The sequence below is a fragment of the Drosophila montana genome, unplaced genomic scaffold, assembly GCF_035044405.1.
Source record: "Drosophila montana isolate Dmon_TW-CO22-7 unplaced genomic scaffold, ASM3504440v1 contig_1_1, whole genome shotgun sequence".
In the NCBI taxonomy this organism is placed as follows: Eukaryota; Metazoa; Arthropoda; class Insecta; order Diptera; family Drosophilidae; genus Drosophila; species Drosophila montana.
In genome coordinates, this window is record NW_026996920.1 from 1,872,253 (window position 1) to 1,886,108 (window position 13,856).

The 13,856-nt window shown below is 37.8% G+C and overlaps 1 protein-coding gene and 1 long non-coding RNA gene across 3 annotated transcripts; one reads left to right on the forward strand and one right to left on the reverse strand.

Annotated features, from left to right (window-relative positions):
* The first annotated feature begins 244 nt into the window (after window positions 1–244).
* On the forward strand, window positions 245–806 carry LOC135426244 (uncharacterized). Its single transcript, XR_010435878.1, has 2 exons — window positions 245–325; window positions 483–806. It is a non-coding gene; the product is annotated as an uncharacterized LOC135426244 (long non-coding RNA).
* Window positions 807–1,244: 438 nt separating this feature from the next.
* On the reverse strand, window positions 1,245–8,542 carry Tpr2 (Tetratricopeptide repeat protein 2). Of its 2 annotated transcripts, none has more exons than XM_064679271.1 (4): window positions 8,107–8,542; window positions 2,542–2,994; window positions 1,623–2,467; window positions 1,245–1,558 (listed from the first exon to the last, which is right to left on the reverse strand). In XM_064679271.1, the coding sequence occupies exons 1-4, from the start codon at window positions 8,223–8,225 to the stop codon at window positions 1,476–1,478; spliced, it is 1,500 nt and encodes a 499-aa protein (XP_064535341.1). In that variant the 5' UTR covers window positions 8,226–8,542; the 3' UTR covers window positions 1,245–1,475. The 2 variants fall into 2 exon arrangements, with proteins under 2 accessions (XP_064535341.1, XP_064535342.1); XM_064679272.1 differs by lacking the exon at window positions 8,107–8,542 and adding an exon at window positions 4,326–4,562.
* Between the last annotated feature and the right edge of the window lie 5,314 nt (window positions 8,543–13,856).

Genomic DNA, 13,856 nt, shown 5'->3' on the forward strand with positions numbered 1-13,856 from the left:
CAAAGCTCTACATAAGAGCTTACTAAATACGAGTTTCAGCGCTTTGGGAAATTTCACCTGCAACAGTGTTAAATTGGCGGAAAACGGTTGTATGAAAGTTTTCTGTTTACCGTCCCCGGATTAAAACTCATTTTCAAAGATATTTGAGAGAATTTATTTTAAATGTGCCACGGGCAAGGCCGGGGTATGCCCGTTAATATCCTATATAGACAAAATCGTTTAGACAAAATTTATGTGAAATTGCTACCCTCAAATATCCTATATAGACATAGGTCAAAATTTCCCATCTCCACAACTCGGTCAAAACTCCACAGATTGTCAAAAGGTTTGGCTTTTTTTTATGGTTTCACCACTAGATCAATTGGTCATCCAAATCTGGCAATATTGTTGTTTTTTTTTGTTGCCATTTTTGACACAGCTACCAACTGTGGCATCCCGCGAGATGATTCTGCTACCCCATTCCACACGTTTATCCCTTCCAGAGAATAATGGAACCGACTGCAATTCCAGTGACACTTTCCATCCGCATTTATGTCTCTTCAATCGTCCAACTTGTTATTTGTTAACAACTGCCGCAAATCCCTTTAGAAGATGGCCAAGCAATTTACCTCCTATGGGTCCGAGGGACTTCGATGGCAACTGATGATCAGACGAACTGGCAAGAACATCGGTATCAATTGGTATCAATATTCAGCTACAACTTTTTAATCCAATCTATTTTGCACCTGTCCATTCTTCGAAAGAATCAAAATGTATTGGAGAAAACAGGAGAGCAACTATGTTTGAAATAAAGCACATAAAATGTTTCTTTTTTTTGTTGTCGATTTGACAATTTAATGTTTTGTAGGCTTAACGATATCATTTTAAATCTTTCGGCATGACTAAGAGTTTCAATATGTATACATTTTACAAATTTGAGCACGTCCATTCAAGCAAACATCGAGACAATAGATGAATTTTATAGCATATTCGAAGCTAACATTTGTAAGAAATAACAATTTATATTTCGGATTAAGCTATTTTGCTTTACTTCGGGGTCTACCAATACAACTCAAGTTAAACTTATTCGACACAATGATTAGGCTTTTTTAGAACATTGCACTCAATTTAAAAACAACAACACATATTTGGCTGCTTAAAACAAATTTAATTGGTTACATAGAAGGCAAAGGCTTTTGGTACTTAATAATCAATTAATTGTTATAAAACTGCTTACTCAAAAAGCCTAGACTGAAAACCAAGAGTTTTAGTATTATACAATTTATTATCTTTTAATTATGTTTTGCATGCCAAAAGAGAAAGCGAAACGCCTAACAAAAAAAAAAGAAGAAAAACCCCAGAAATATTGAAACTGGCTGATGTCGGGTTTTAAGTGTTTTGCGTTGGGACAAATTAAAGTAAGTGTGTAAAATGCAAAGACTCCGATTTGTGCATGATGTGGCTGGCAAGACTGTGTCTGCCTATCCTGCGGTGGTTTAATACTCAAAGTTGAAGGATGCATTTCGACCGCCGCTGAATTGGAAGAACGAACGAAACATTTGATTCGGATCGAAGTCGGCTGTAAATGGGGTAAGTTTAGTTTATAAAAAGAGTAACACGCCTAAAATGTTAGTGGCACTTGCCTTGCTCTTGCTCTTCAATGTCGTGTCCATTGTCGTAACGGGCTTTCTTGCGAACATCCGATAGAATTGCGTAGGCTTCGCCAACTTCCTTAAACTTGAGCTCCTCGTCCTTACGCTCTGCTGCACTGCTGCCAGCATGCCTGTCTGGATGATGGACCAAAGCCTTCTTGCGATATGCCTTCTTAATCTCATCCTCAGAGGCATTGCGCGCAACGCCCAGTATCTTGTAGTAATCCTTACGCTTGGACTTCTTCAGAGCAAACTTCGCATCCCGCAGTAATCGCTTAACCTCTGGCGTCTTCTCCAATTGTAGAGCCGTTTCATAGTCGGCTACCGCTTCCTCATACTTTTCGAGATCGTTGTGACAGCGGGCGCGAAGCAATAGCGCCTTTAGATACTGAGAATTGAGCTCAAGCACGCGATTGCAGTCGACGACGGCTTCGCGTAGTGCGCCAATGCGTGTATTGACGAGCGCACGATTGTAGAGTAGCTTTGAATTGATATCCTTGTTGTGCTCGTCGATTTTAAGCGCATCCGTATAGACGACATGCGCCTCGCGATAGCGTCCCGATTTAAAAAGCATGTTGCCATTTTCCTTCATCTCCTTCAGCTGCTTGCACTTGCTGCGCATGCGCTTGGACTTCTGATGATCGGGATCCAGCTGCAAGGCGCGTTCGAAGTGCAGAATGCCCTTTTCTAGATTATCCGTGTAATACAAGCAAAGCCCACGCACATAAATGGCATCAGCGGAAGTGCTGTCCAGTTTCATGACTCCGACGGCGATGTCCAGGGCCTCATCGCATCGTCCCAAATATGCTAAACACTCGGCCTTAAGCAAGCGATATCTACCAATGGAATTATCAGTTGACTCCAATATAAACATTTTGGGCAGCTTCACGTTTGGGACCCTTATACTCACCGGAGGCAGGCGGGTGCCAGTTTGAGCGCACTGTCCAAGTAGAAGACTACATTACGATAGGCTTGTGTGTCGTAATTGGCCTGTATTGTAGTTTCCAGTTGGCGCAGTTTCTGTACAGCATGCTGCTCGCTGCTCAGAGCCGTGCTCTGCGGTTCCAGCTCGGCAACCGTCTTCACGGCCTGCTCGGTGCCAATTATGTCGCCCAGCGCCAAACAGCATTTGGCTACGCGCACATACGCCTTCTCGAAACTCGGATCGAGGCGAATGGCGTGTCGGGCATCCGTCAGGGCGCTGTTGTAGTTGAGCAACATCATGTAGCAGGCGGACCGGTTGCCGTAGTAGGCAGCAGAGTCCGGACACAGCGAGATGGCATCTGAGTAAAGTTTGAGTGCATTCTGATAATTCTGTGCCTTGTATTGGTCGTTTCCCAGTTTTTTTTTCTCTTCCGCAATACTGCAAGCATAGCAAGCAAATTAAAAATGGGTCAGTTAACACAGGACATTCCTCCCAATAGTGAGAAATTATCATCAATTTAGCAGTATCTTTCTTTCTTTTGTATCTTTCTATCTTTTTTGATCCTGTTTTGCGTGCATTCCTATTTAACTTCTCTTAAATCTAGCATTTTGTGCTGTGTAAAATGCAGCGTGATAAGGGCTATAAGCTATTCAATAAAATTGTGAGAAGTTCGCGAAAGCTTCTTTTGTTGTAGGAAACATTTCGAAAAACTTCTTTTTAGTATGCATTCACAAAAGTAAAGAACTATAATGTGCAATAAGTATGGACACGTCTTCAAAGAACGTTGAAAGCGATTTTGAAGCCGATTGCATGATAAGCCAGAAGGTTTCATTCAAACATTTTCAGCACAAACCAATGCAAATTTTCTAAGATGCGTCTTGGCATTTATTATCGCACAGTACATCGCGAACGGCATAGAGCTGTATTTAACCCGGTTACAAATGACACACCCCAAAAACCAAGAGTGCAATATTCGAAATGCCTCAAAGTCTCGAGTGCAGCTGCTGTGTCAACAGAAGCTTTTTACATAATTTTTGACCTAAATGCTTCAATTGATGATTGGACAATAATACTTTAAAGGCAAGATCGAACTACGTTAAGAGAATGCAATTGGGTTTCTTTCTCGGCCTGCAGACAGAAAGAATCCTCTGCACGACGGAGATAAATACCCTTGGAGAAATATGACTGAGGGTTGCGAAAAGAACTGTGTTCCCTTAGCAACTATATGAGATAGAAGTCTAAAGGTGCTATGATTTGTCTGACATGTAGAAAGCATATTGCATTTAAGAAGAACTCAATTTTGTACCAAACATCCTATATAGTGGCCGAATTTGTCCGATTCCGATATATGTATTGCCTGCAATAGAAAAACGGACATATGAAAAGTTTCATGAGGATAACTTTAGAATAAAGAGCCTTGTTTGCATAGAAACAGACGGACATTGTGCTTGTTGATACTGATCAGGAACAGATACATCTTATAGGGTCGGATGTATCTCCTTCTATGCGTTACACATTTCATGACAAAGGTATAGCACATTGAATAAGGGTATACAAACAAGTGAAAGGAACTGTATAGAAGAGCAAACTAAGAGGTGGATGACACATAATGACTACATGGGCTCGGCCTTCGAGCTAGTGCATACACACGCATGGAAATAGATACTCGGTGTATATATATATATATATATATATAACCTATAATGTATATATATATAAAAAAAAAACTGCAATTAAAGAGTAGCGTGTAAAAATAAAAAGAAACTTACTATAACATTTTTGACTTTCTTCGATCTTGCGCCAATTTTTATTTTTATTTATTTTTTTGGCAGCTGCCTTTTAAAAAACTAAAAGTTCTATCGACGGTTGCTCTAGTCTCTAGTCTTTATAGATTCGTGTTCCCCTTTGCACGTTGATGCTGACTGCTGTTTGACACACTTTCACGTAAGAAACTATTGGCTTTTTTGTATAAGTAATTAAAACTAAAATTTTGCTTTTAGTATGCGACATTAAACTCAAAACCAAACGTGACAGCAGAGCGTTCAACAACACGTTATCAGGGCGATTATTTAAGTTCGTTCGCAAACATATTTAAATATTCTATGAACAGAACAACGATCCGACTTTGCCACGACGAAGATATGCACAGCGCTGACAGAAACGCACTGCGAATGCACCCAAATGCATCGAGCTAATACACACGAATTGAGAGTGAGCTTGGGAATGAATATCGAACACGGAGAGAACGTATATCTGCAGCACGCCGAAGGGTAAATACCCTCATGACGCAAGGGAAAGAAGTGCTCATATATCAGTCATATCATATCAAATAGTGTGTTATGAGAAAACTGAAGCTTGTAATTTAACTGAGTCTGGTCAAGATATTTGGTTAAACTTAACATAATATGATATAGTGGTCCGCTGCAACCGAATCCGAAGTCATCCAATGACAGGTCTATGGAAGATATTGTAAAACTAGCTTTTAAACAGGCCGTCAGACATATATGTACATATAGACTTTATGGGAGACTTCTGTTACACATTTTGTCACACAAGTTGAATACCCGTTAAAAGGGTATAAAAAGCTTTTTCTGCCGCGTTTGTCTTTGTGAGTGTGCAAAGAAGAGTAATTAGAAGCATTCTGAACACAAGAGACTATTAGCCAAAAATAGTTTGAACCCTTCCTCTTTGTGTTTTGTAGAACTCATAAAAAACAAAGAATTGCTCAATTATTCGCCCTTCGCTTGTCCTGCTGTAGTTGAATGTAATTTTGTACTAATTAACATTAAAATTATGTTTCTTATATCAGCTGCTATAGTTCTTGACATTGGGAAGGTAATATAATTGTGCTGGGCCGATCAGACTGAATTAAATGGTTGCGTTTTTTTTTTACAGTCTGCCATCATTTGGCAAAGATTTTGAATTAGTTGGGTCACTTAAATCTTCTAAGACCATACATTTGGTTCCCTTAAGAATACTTGGTCCGAAATTACCATCTTATTTGTTAAACTATTTTCATTTTTAAGATACATATTTTATTATTATATTTATAATTTTACTCAAACTATAAGTTGCCACTCAAATTGTTTTTATAAACGAATTGTTTTGAATTTACCACAAACGTGATAACCAAAAGGGGAGGTCACAAATTAAATATGGAACCCTCCAAAACCACAAGCAAGAATGTTGCACTGATACCGAAAAATTGTACTCATTTAAAGCTTGTGATTATGAGGATAGAGACATTTAAGATTTGCATGCAAAGCAAAGTCTTTCAATCTGTGAAAAATACCCATTATACTTTGTTGTCATGGTAAGTCATTGAGGTTTATTATCAGTAAAAATCGATTGACTACTTTTTATTATTGTGGAAGAAATAGATTTGCGTTTTAGCCCGAGAAATCATTTTTAGGACAATTCGCCGCGGGTATGCGTCCTACATACATCCTGAAATCAGATTCTTTAGCTTCAATAGAGTCCGCCTATTCGTCCGGCGAATAGTTAAAGTCTATAATATGTATTTTCATAAGTAAAGAGCAACATTTGAAGCAGACGCCCATTGATAAAAATAAAAGGAACTTTTAGGAAAAAGGTAACAAGATAACTTTCTTATTATTAGTCGTGATGAATCATTTCATATGTCAATTTTACAAAGGAAAATCTCTGATTTAATAAAAGAAGTTTGAACATGGGCTTTACTAGGAATAGCTCAGTGGAATGCTGAACATGCAAATAAAAGGTAAGTCTTGTTTTTAATCCTTTAAATGAGGTTAAAGGAAAAATATCTGAAATTGGCCGGATCGGACCCTCATATCATATAGTTTTTATGGAATCGATTGATCAAATACTTTTTTATATATCAACTATTTATCATATTTCGCAATATACGTCAACCAAACCCCGCAACTGTAAGATTCATAATTCTCCCAACAAATCTGCAAGCCCTTATTAAATCGTATTACTTTATAATATGGCTCCTGCAGGAACAATTGGCCCGAAGCAAAGCTTTTTGGTTTAAAAGCATTTATAAGCCAAATGAGTGAGTAAGCAAATTAGTGAGTCGAAGATAGATTTTCTTCTGGTTTCCCAATTAGTTTAACTACAATATGGCATACAAAGCAAATAAATATTTTGGTTAAATTGATTTAACCGAGCAAGGTTACGAATAGAATGACTATCGCATTTAATCTTGACCACTTATAAATAGTTTTTATAAATCAAAACAAATACAAATAATAAACAGGTAAATACATTGCAGTCGGGTGCTACCAATTGCACAGTACTCTGTACACAAAGCTATAGCTTAATCGTGGCAATGTGTTGGCGTAATAGTTTTCAAGGGATAAACAGATATCATAAGAGATGTTGTCTATTCCGACTTAAAAAAATGTCGATACTTTGGGGTAAGCCACAAGTGGCGCTATCTGAGAGGTGCACTTTTGTGTATTTTCACAAAAACGTAAATAAATACAATCAAGTGATAACAGGCACAAATAAAGTAAAAGAAAAAAAATAAATGTTGATTATTATTGTGAGTCGTTTGGCTCGATTTTCAGCCAAAACTTGAAATTTGAGGTGTGTTATTCAGACCTATTGCAACTGAAGACATTGAACATACACATGCAAATAGATATTTATATGCATGTATGTGGGAACACAGATAACAAATATTACTGTTTTTGCACTGACTTTCCAATAAACTAAGGCCTGACGCACACAACTCACACACACACCCACACACACGCAAGCAAGAACGAGTTTGTGGAAAGAATTAATTGAATTGGGCAGCCAGCATACAGAATATACATATATATCGCAGGCGAAGTGGGGAGAGGAGAGGAGAATGCAGGCATATGCAGTAGGGCGTCTACGTCAGACTTCGGCTTGGGTTTCTGCCCGTGACCATACCAGGCAAAAACAGGTAAAGACAAAATAGCTGCAATTGGATGACAACGACGACGCAATTCTTAGTAAATAGTCGAGGGGTGATTTTAATTAGTGCCTTTAATCAGAATTCATGGAAATATCGATTTTAGCGGAGGCTGCGACAAATTTCAGAGCTCTACCTGTTAAACTCTGGTACTGAGAAAAACTATTTTTTGCTTCACTCTAGAGGGAATTATTAGGCTATCTGCTAAAGATGGTAACAAAAATAGTGAGAAATAATAGGCGTGGCCGAAAAATGTCAACAATGATTCACACGAATATATGTATGAATGTTTATTCCACGTTTCCAGTCTCTAGCTTCAATGGTGGCCTGCATAAAACGCATAAACTCTTTTCACTTTGCGAAACGTGTATTCGAATGCAGAGGCGTCGATCGATTATATAAATTTACGGCCAGCAGAGTTCAAAATAATAATATAATTCACATACACATTTGCAATCGTATATTTCCCATACACAATTGTTTTTGTTGTCAAAGCGACTTGTTAACATTCGCTAGGGACACAAACATCTACATATACATATACATACACATATACACATACATATACAAACGTACGCACATACATATATATATATAAGTAGAAGCTGGTTAATACTTACGTTGTCGCGTCTTTGGGCACAATCTGCTCCGCATCAGGCGCTTCTGGCAGCTCCACTTCCATGTCGGAGGTTGAAGAAGTTTCCTCGCGTTCGCTATCGCTTATTTCTATGACGTCCATCCGCAACAACAAATACGGGGGCAACCTTTTGGCCTACGTTAAATGTTTATACGCTTTTTTTATTTTCTCTTCTTTGTTTTGCACTAGCAACAACTTCGTGCGTTCCGTTCCGTGTACGATGAGAAATTTTCGTGGCCTTTACCCCTTCTTTGCAGTCAATTTCGTATTTCCGTCACAGTATTGGGAATATTTAATATTGCTGCTCTATGTTGTCTATTGCACGAGCCAAAAAACAATATTATTGAAGCATATTATCAATTTATTATATTTGTCCTAAAATTTTGACCCGACAGACAGCATCAGCGTGCTTATGAAATGAATGAAAGAATGAATGTTTATATCGATGTTATATCGATGCTTACGATATTTTCAGAGGTGATGGCGACAAATTATCGGTATATGTACAAAATCGCTAATAGATTTTTTATTCAAATTATGAATCTGCAAAGTGGATGCAAAAATAAAATGAAATTCAAGTTGGAGCCAGTAAGTACTATTATTTATTCGATTGAATATAGTAGATGTTAGTTTTATTTTCAATATTTATTATACACTTTTTACACTTCAAATTAAATGTGGAAATGTTTAAAATTGTTAAATTGGTGCAACTGTTAAAGGAAAAACATTGTTTAAAACAACAAGGTTGGAAATTCCTTCAAACGAATACTGCAAATTAAGGTATTTTACATCTATAGCAGTCTGTTAATTTATTGGGGTTACCATATTGGTTTAAAATCAAAAGACAAGTGGGTCTTATAGCGACAAGCTTTAAGTTGTGTGTTATTGGCGCGCATTTAAAAGTTGAAATCTTGCTGTAGCACATAAATAATAAATACAGTGTACTTTTTTTGTTGCAGTGTTTTCTTTTTTAAGAGGCCATAAATACAATACAATTCAATAGCTCTCCTGATGCCCCTTAAATATTCTACAGCAATGACAAACTCATCGTACAATACCAGCTTAGGCTGGCCAAAGTACGATTATGAGTGGATGAGTGACGTCTAACCAAGGAGAAGCTATTGGTTACCACGGATGGAAAAGCAAAGAAGATGTGCCAAAGAAGAAGCTGCATTCCTAATCCGCCTAAACCAGGGTGTAGTCGACACTGGAGGAGGACCTCCAGTAATCTTGGGAATACGGAGGAAAGGTTTCTGGTTTGTGGACAAGGTTTCTGAGCGATGACTATTACCTCAGGAAGTCTCATGAATGCAACGTGGCATCAGACAAGAAACTACTCCCCCAGGCTAAGAAATAAGCTATCAAAATTCCCCGAATCCCTTGAACATTTACGAAAACCGGACAACACATGGACTGCAACTGACAAATCGATTTCCTCTTACATACACCTACTGGCGGAATAGCTTCGAGTTCCTGTTGATGTCCAATCTGACATCAGATGATCAATGAATGAATGGTATTATTCCCCACAAATAGACAACATAATCACAGCTCCCTCTCGCCACGCTGGAACCTCTACTTCCAAAGTGTTCTTTCATAAAAAATTAGTTTTCTCTATAAGCTTCTTATTTGGAATTGGAAGTACGGCAGATCGAAAAATTCATAGGACTGAAATTAAATTGATTTCTGGCAATTCGAACAATGACTCAGTATGCTGGCCGGCTATCACGTAAAGGACTTCTATCTTTGTGACACGCCGATACTCTACGGACAACACCCACTGATTCATTAGACGTCATACTTAATATTGTTCCATGAACCTCACGGAGAAATTGACAGCATCCTTTTTGGTCCGCCTGAGTAAGCCCGCAGTAATTACTCGCAAATACATAATGGAAGCCCCTTGTCCTGGCACAGCCAGCAAGACTACAGTTCAAACCCCTTCAATAGAGTCTTCCCTGATAGAGGAGAAATCAATTAGTGTTTCTACGGATGATTCACGCCTGTGAACCGCGTCTACATAACCTTATATAAGTTAATCCGTCAAATTTTCAAATCGTTTTTAAGGGGTTAGTGTCTAACAAGAGTAATAGGAATTCAGGAAACTGCCAGCTCGGGGATAGGCATCATCAAATCTCGACTAGCTCGGTCTACTCTGTATCTGTTAGCAAATGTCACAAATCTTTTTTTATTGTCAATTCAAATTTTGATTCATCAACAATGCAGTATTTTTTAATAAAAATTGTATTGCCTTTTAAATAATTTATTTTAAATGCATGTTTTAAAAAAAGAAGCAAAAAGTTGGAAATCATGACGTTTTTATACCCTGTACCCGTCTTTTTGACTTCAGGTCCGTGGATCTGCATGATTTATCGATTTTTTATTACCTTAGATAATGTATGTGCACGCTTTAGGGATATTTCAAAAGCAATTATTATAAAATCGTTGGATGAAATATTTTGTTTTCTGACGTTTTTCACACTTTTTGTAAAATCCACCTCTCCTGGGTGAAAAATGGGAGTCACTGGTTCTTTGTAGTTTTTAGGTCAGTTTTGAGAAAACGTCTTTCGATATATTTTTCTACAAGTAATATTTGGCTGTAAGCTTTATTTGCAGATCTCAATTTTCCTCGGGCAGGAAACAAGTAGAAATTAAACGACTTAAATTTTTAAGTAGTATAATTGCCTTGGGCAAAGCCTGGTAATACCTGCTGGTGTGTACATAAAGAACTGTTCGTCTTGACTGACTGACTAACTGACTGACTGACTGACTGATTGATCAATCCACAGCCCAAGCAGTAAGAGCTATTTTCGAAAGGTAACCAGAGATCTATAATATTTCATATCTCGGACAAATTCTCATTTTTCATTTTTAAAGGCCTCGTGCTTTGGTGTATTCACACATGTGGGAGCACTAGGTATTCCCTAGAGCATACATAATCGATCGGAATATAAACACAAACATTATTTAGGAATGCATTTCACAATGTGTGGCATTGAGCTATTGCATTAGGTGGGCAGCTTGCGGTGTTCGTCCTGTTTGTGTGGTTTTGTGTTTGCATAGAAGGAATTTTGAATGCGCGTTGCGCTTAGTACAGGGTGTATCCTAGTCAGTCATTTTGGTGGGGCAATGGAAAACATGTCAGTCAAAGTGTGACAGGCCAATTAAAAATGGCTTGCAACCATAATCAGGCCAAGGTTTTGCTTGTACTCTTTAAAAACTATCTGCTCTGGTTTCCCGAAGATTAAATACGATTACAGATATCATAGACATCAGATGTTAAGGTTCCTCGATTTAGATGCTGATAACATAATTTTGCATAATATCTTTATACCCTCATTTACTCGTTTTCAATCGTCATCAGGGATACGTAAGCTCTATGAAATGTTACTGAGATTACGATGCTGACCTATGATTACAGTTTTCGGTGATAAGCACCTATCGGCAGGAAAAAGATCTTAGGAAAGATTCGATTTCGAGACAAAAATGTGACCCTGCTGAATTGGCCAAGTCATTAACCCGCCTTAAGTTAATTTTGGTTTATACTAGCGCGAAGACGTTAAAATTTGATTAAAAAATGCCCAGCTATGTTTTTTATGGAGAGACCCAATAGAAGCAAGAATCTAAAAACTATTAAAACAATGGCGAATAATGGTAGATATTATTAAAGTATGCTTAAGATAAATTTACTTTAATTATATATATGTACATATATATTTATTTGTTCCTCAACCTATTTTAATTAATATTTCAGAATTTAATTGAAACTGAATATTTCGTTTTGGTCTTAACCATGTTTTTGTGTGTGTTTGGTTTTTGACGGAATTAGTATACAAACATGATTTTAATAGAAAAAAAATGTTTTCCATAATCGTTTTAATTAAATGTTTAAGCTTAAAGAAAAGCAAAGGTACGTATTATTATTTTGAGCATGGATTTTTATTTATATATGTACACACGTACACTTTGTATTTGTACAAATACATAAGCACATCTGTGTCTCTACATACACTCAGGAATGTATATATGCACATACATTCGCATGTATATATAAACATACTTCAATGTGAGATAAAAAATTTCTCAAAAACACAGCAATGAGAAGAGAACGATTTCCGATTGGTGGTGCCAACTGAAATTGAATAAGATACACAAACACATAACAGAAAGAATCGCCATCGGCAGCCACGGGGAACAAATAATAGAATAAAAGAGAAGAGAACCCACCGCATTAACGCCAAACATACACACATGTACTGTGTACACAAATACAGTCGTACATATACATGCATTTTATATTATATGTATACGTTGTACATATGTACATATACATATGCGTGTGTATGTACATAACTACATACATACAGAATACATATGTATATGTAAATATCAAAAGATGCCAAAAAGGTGCGACAACGACAAGTATTTGGTATTTTATTATAAGTATAAGCGCCCCAGGCCAGCCCCAAAAGTCTAACATTCGTACTTCAGGGCTCCAACTCCTGCTAGCTCTACACTCGCACACAGTGCAAGTTTAAAGCGCAGACGAGTGTAAGCAGGATGGCGGCAGACTGTTGCCGAACTGTTCAGAATCGAAGCAAAAAATTGCAAGAAATATAAATGCGACGACGAAGACGAAATGGAAAAAGTGAAACGAATGAGAAACGAAAAGGGAAACGGTTGACAAACCCACAAATAGCATAAAAAACATTGAATATATGAGATGGACATCATCCCGAGCAGCATTAGCTGTCTCGCTTGCACACCCAAAAGTTGGGCTTAATAAGAATAGGGTAATGGCAATTGAGTGTGTAGGTTCAGTGGGGGGAGACGAAAAACTTTGTCATTTACTTTTTTAATTGAAATTAAAATGCTTTTCCAATAAGAAAATGAGCTGTGTAGCTAACAAAAATAAAGCAAAAGGAGTTCGCTAAGCAGCTGCGCACAAGCTGCTGCCACCAAGTCGGAGTCGAGATCGAAGTTTAACGTCGGGAGTACACGAAGTTTTTTGCAAATGCAATGCATTTATTTTAATTTACTCTGGCAGAAAGAAAAGAAAAAAACAGCCAACGAACAGAAATGCAAAACAATTGTCATTTGTTTATATAAGCGATGTCGGCCATTGGAGTGAGTGAGTGCGCGCTACTGGGCAGCGCTCACTTCAACCACACACACACAATGCAAATATGTAAATGTGTCGCTCACGCTCCCTCATGTTTATTGGTTGCAAGCCACCTGCTCTGTGTGTTCGTTGTATGTGCGCGATGTGTAAGCGAGAGCGGTGCTTGCAGCATAATAAGAAGAAACGAGAGAGAGAGAAAGAGAATGCGCCCTGTTGCCTGAAACGAAATGAAATTGAAACGCAAATGAAATGAAATCGTCGCAATCAAAAAACGCCAAGCCAACAAACGAAATGAAAAAATAAATAAAACGAATGTTACCGTATTGTATAGGGCGGCGACAGCAACGTCAGCGTCAGTGCTGTTCTTCGGTATAGTATGAGTGAGAGAGCGCCGTCAATGTATGTACGTATACATATAGATATGCATATGTGTGAGTGCTGCTGCTAATTTTCTTCCGTCTCAGCCATCGTTCTCGTTCTGTCTTTTCTGCTTCTGTGTTTCATTTCATTTGTGTTTGTTTTTGTTTGTATTTTATTACGTTTGTCATTGTGTTTTCGGGGATGCTAACACAAGCGCACAAAGCCAGACAGCCTCAGAGACATACACAGAC

Bases quoted from the DNA above. Each gene is read 5' to 3' on its own strand.
- Tpr2 (XM_064679271.1), bottom strand. From the start codon at position 8,225: ATGGACGTCATAGAAATAAGCGATAGCGAACGCGAGGAAACTTCTTCA. The intron at 2,995-8,106 runs GTAAGTATTAAC...CTATGCTTGCAG, and splicing joins GTGCCCAAAGACGCGACAAC to TATTGCGGAAGAGAAAAAAA. The intron at 1,559-1,622 runs GCAAGTGCCACT...CCCCATTTACAG, and splicing joins CATTGAAGAGCAAGAGCAAG to CCGACTTCGATCCGAATCAA.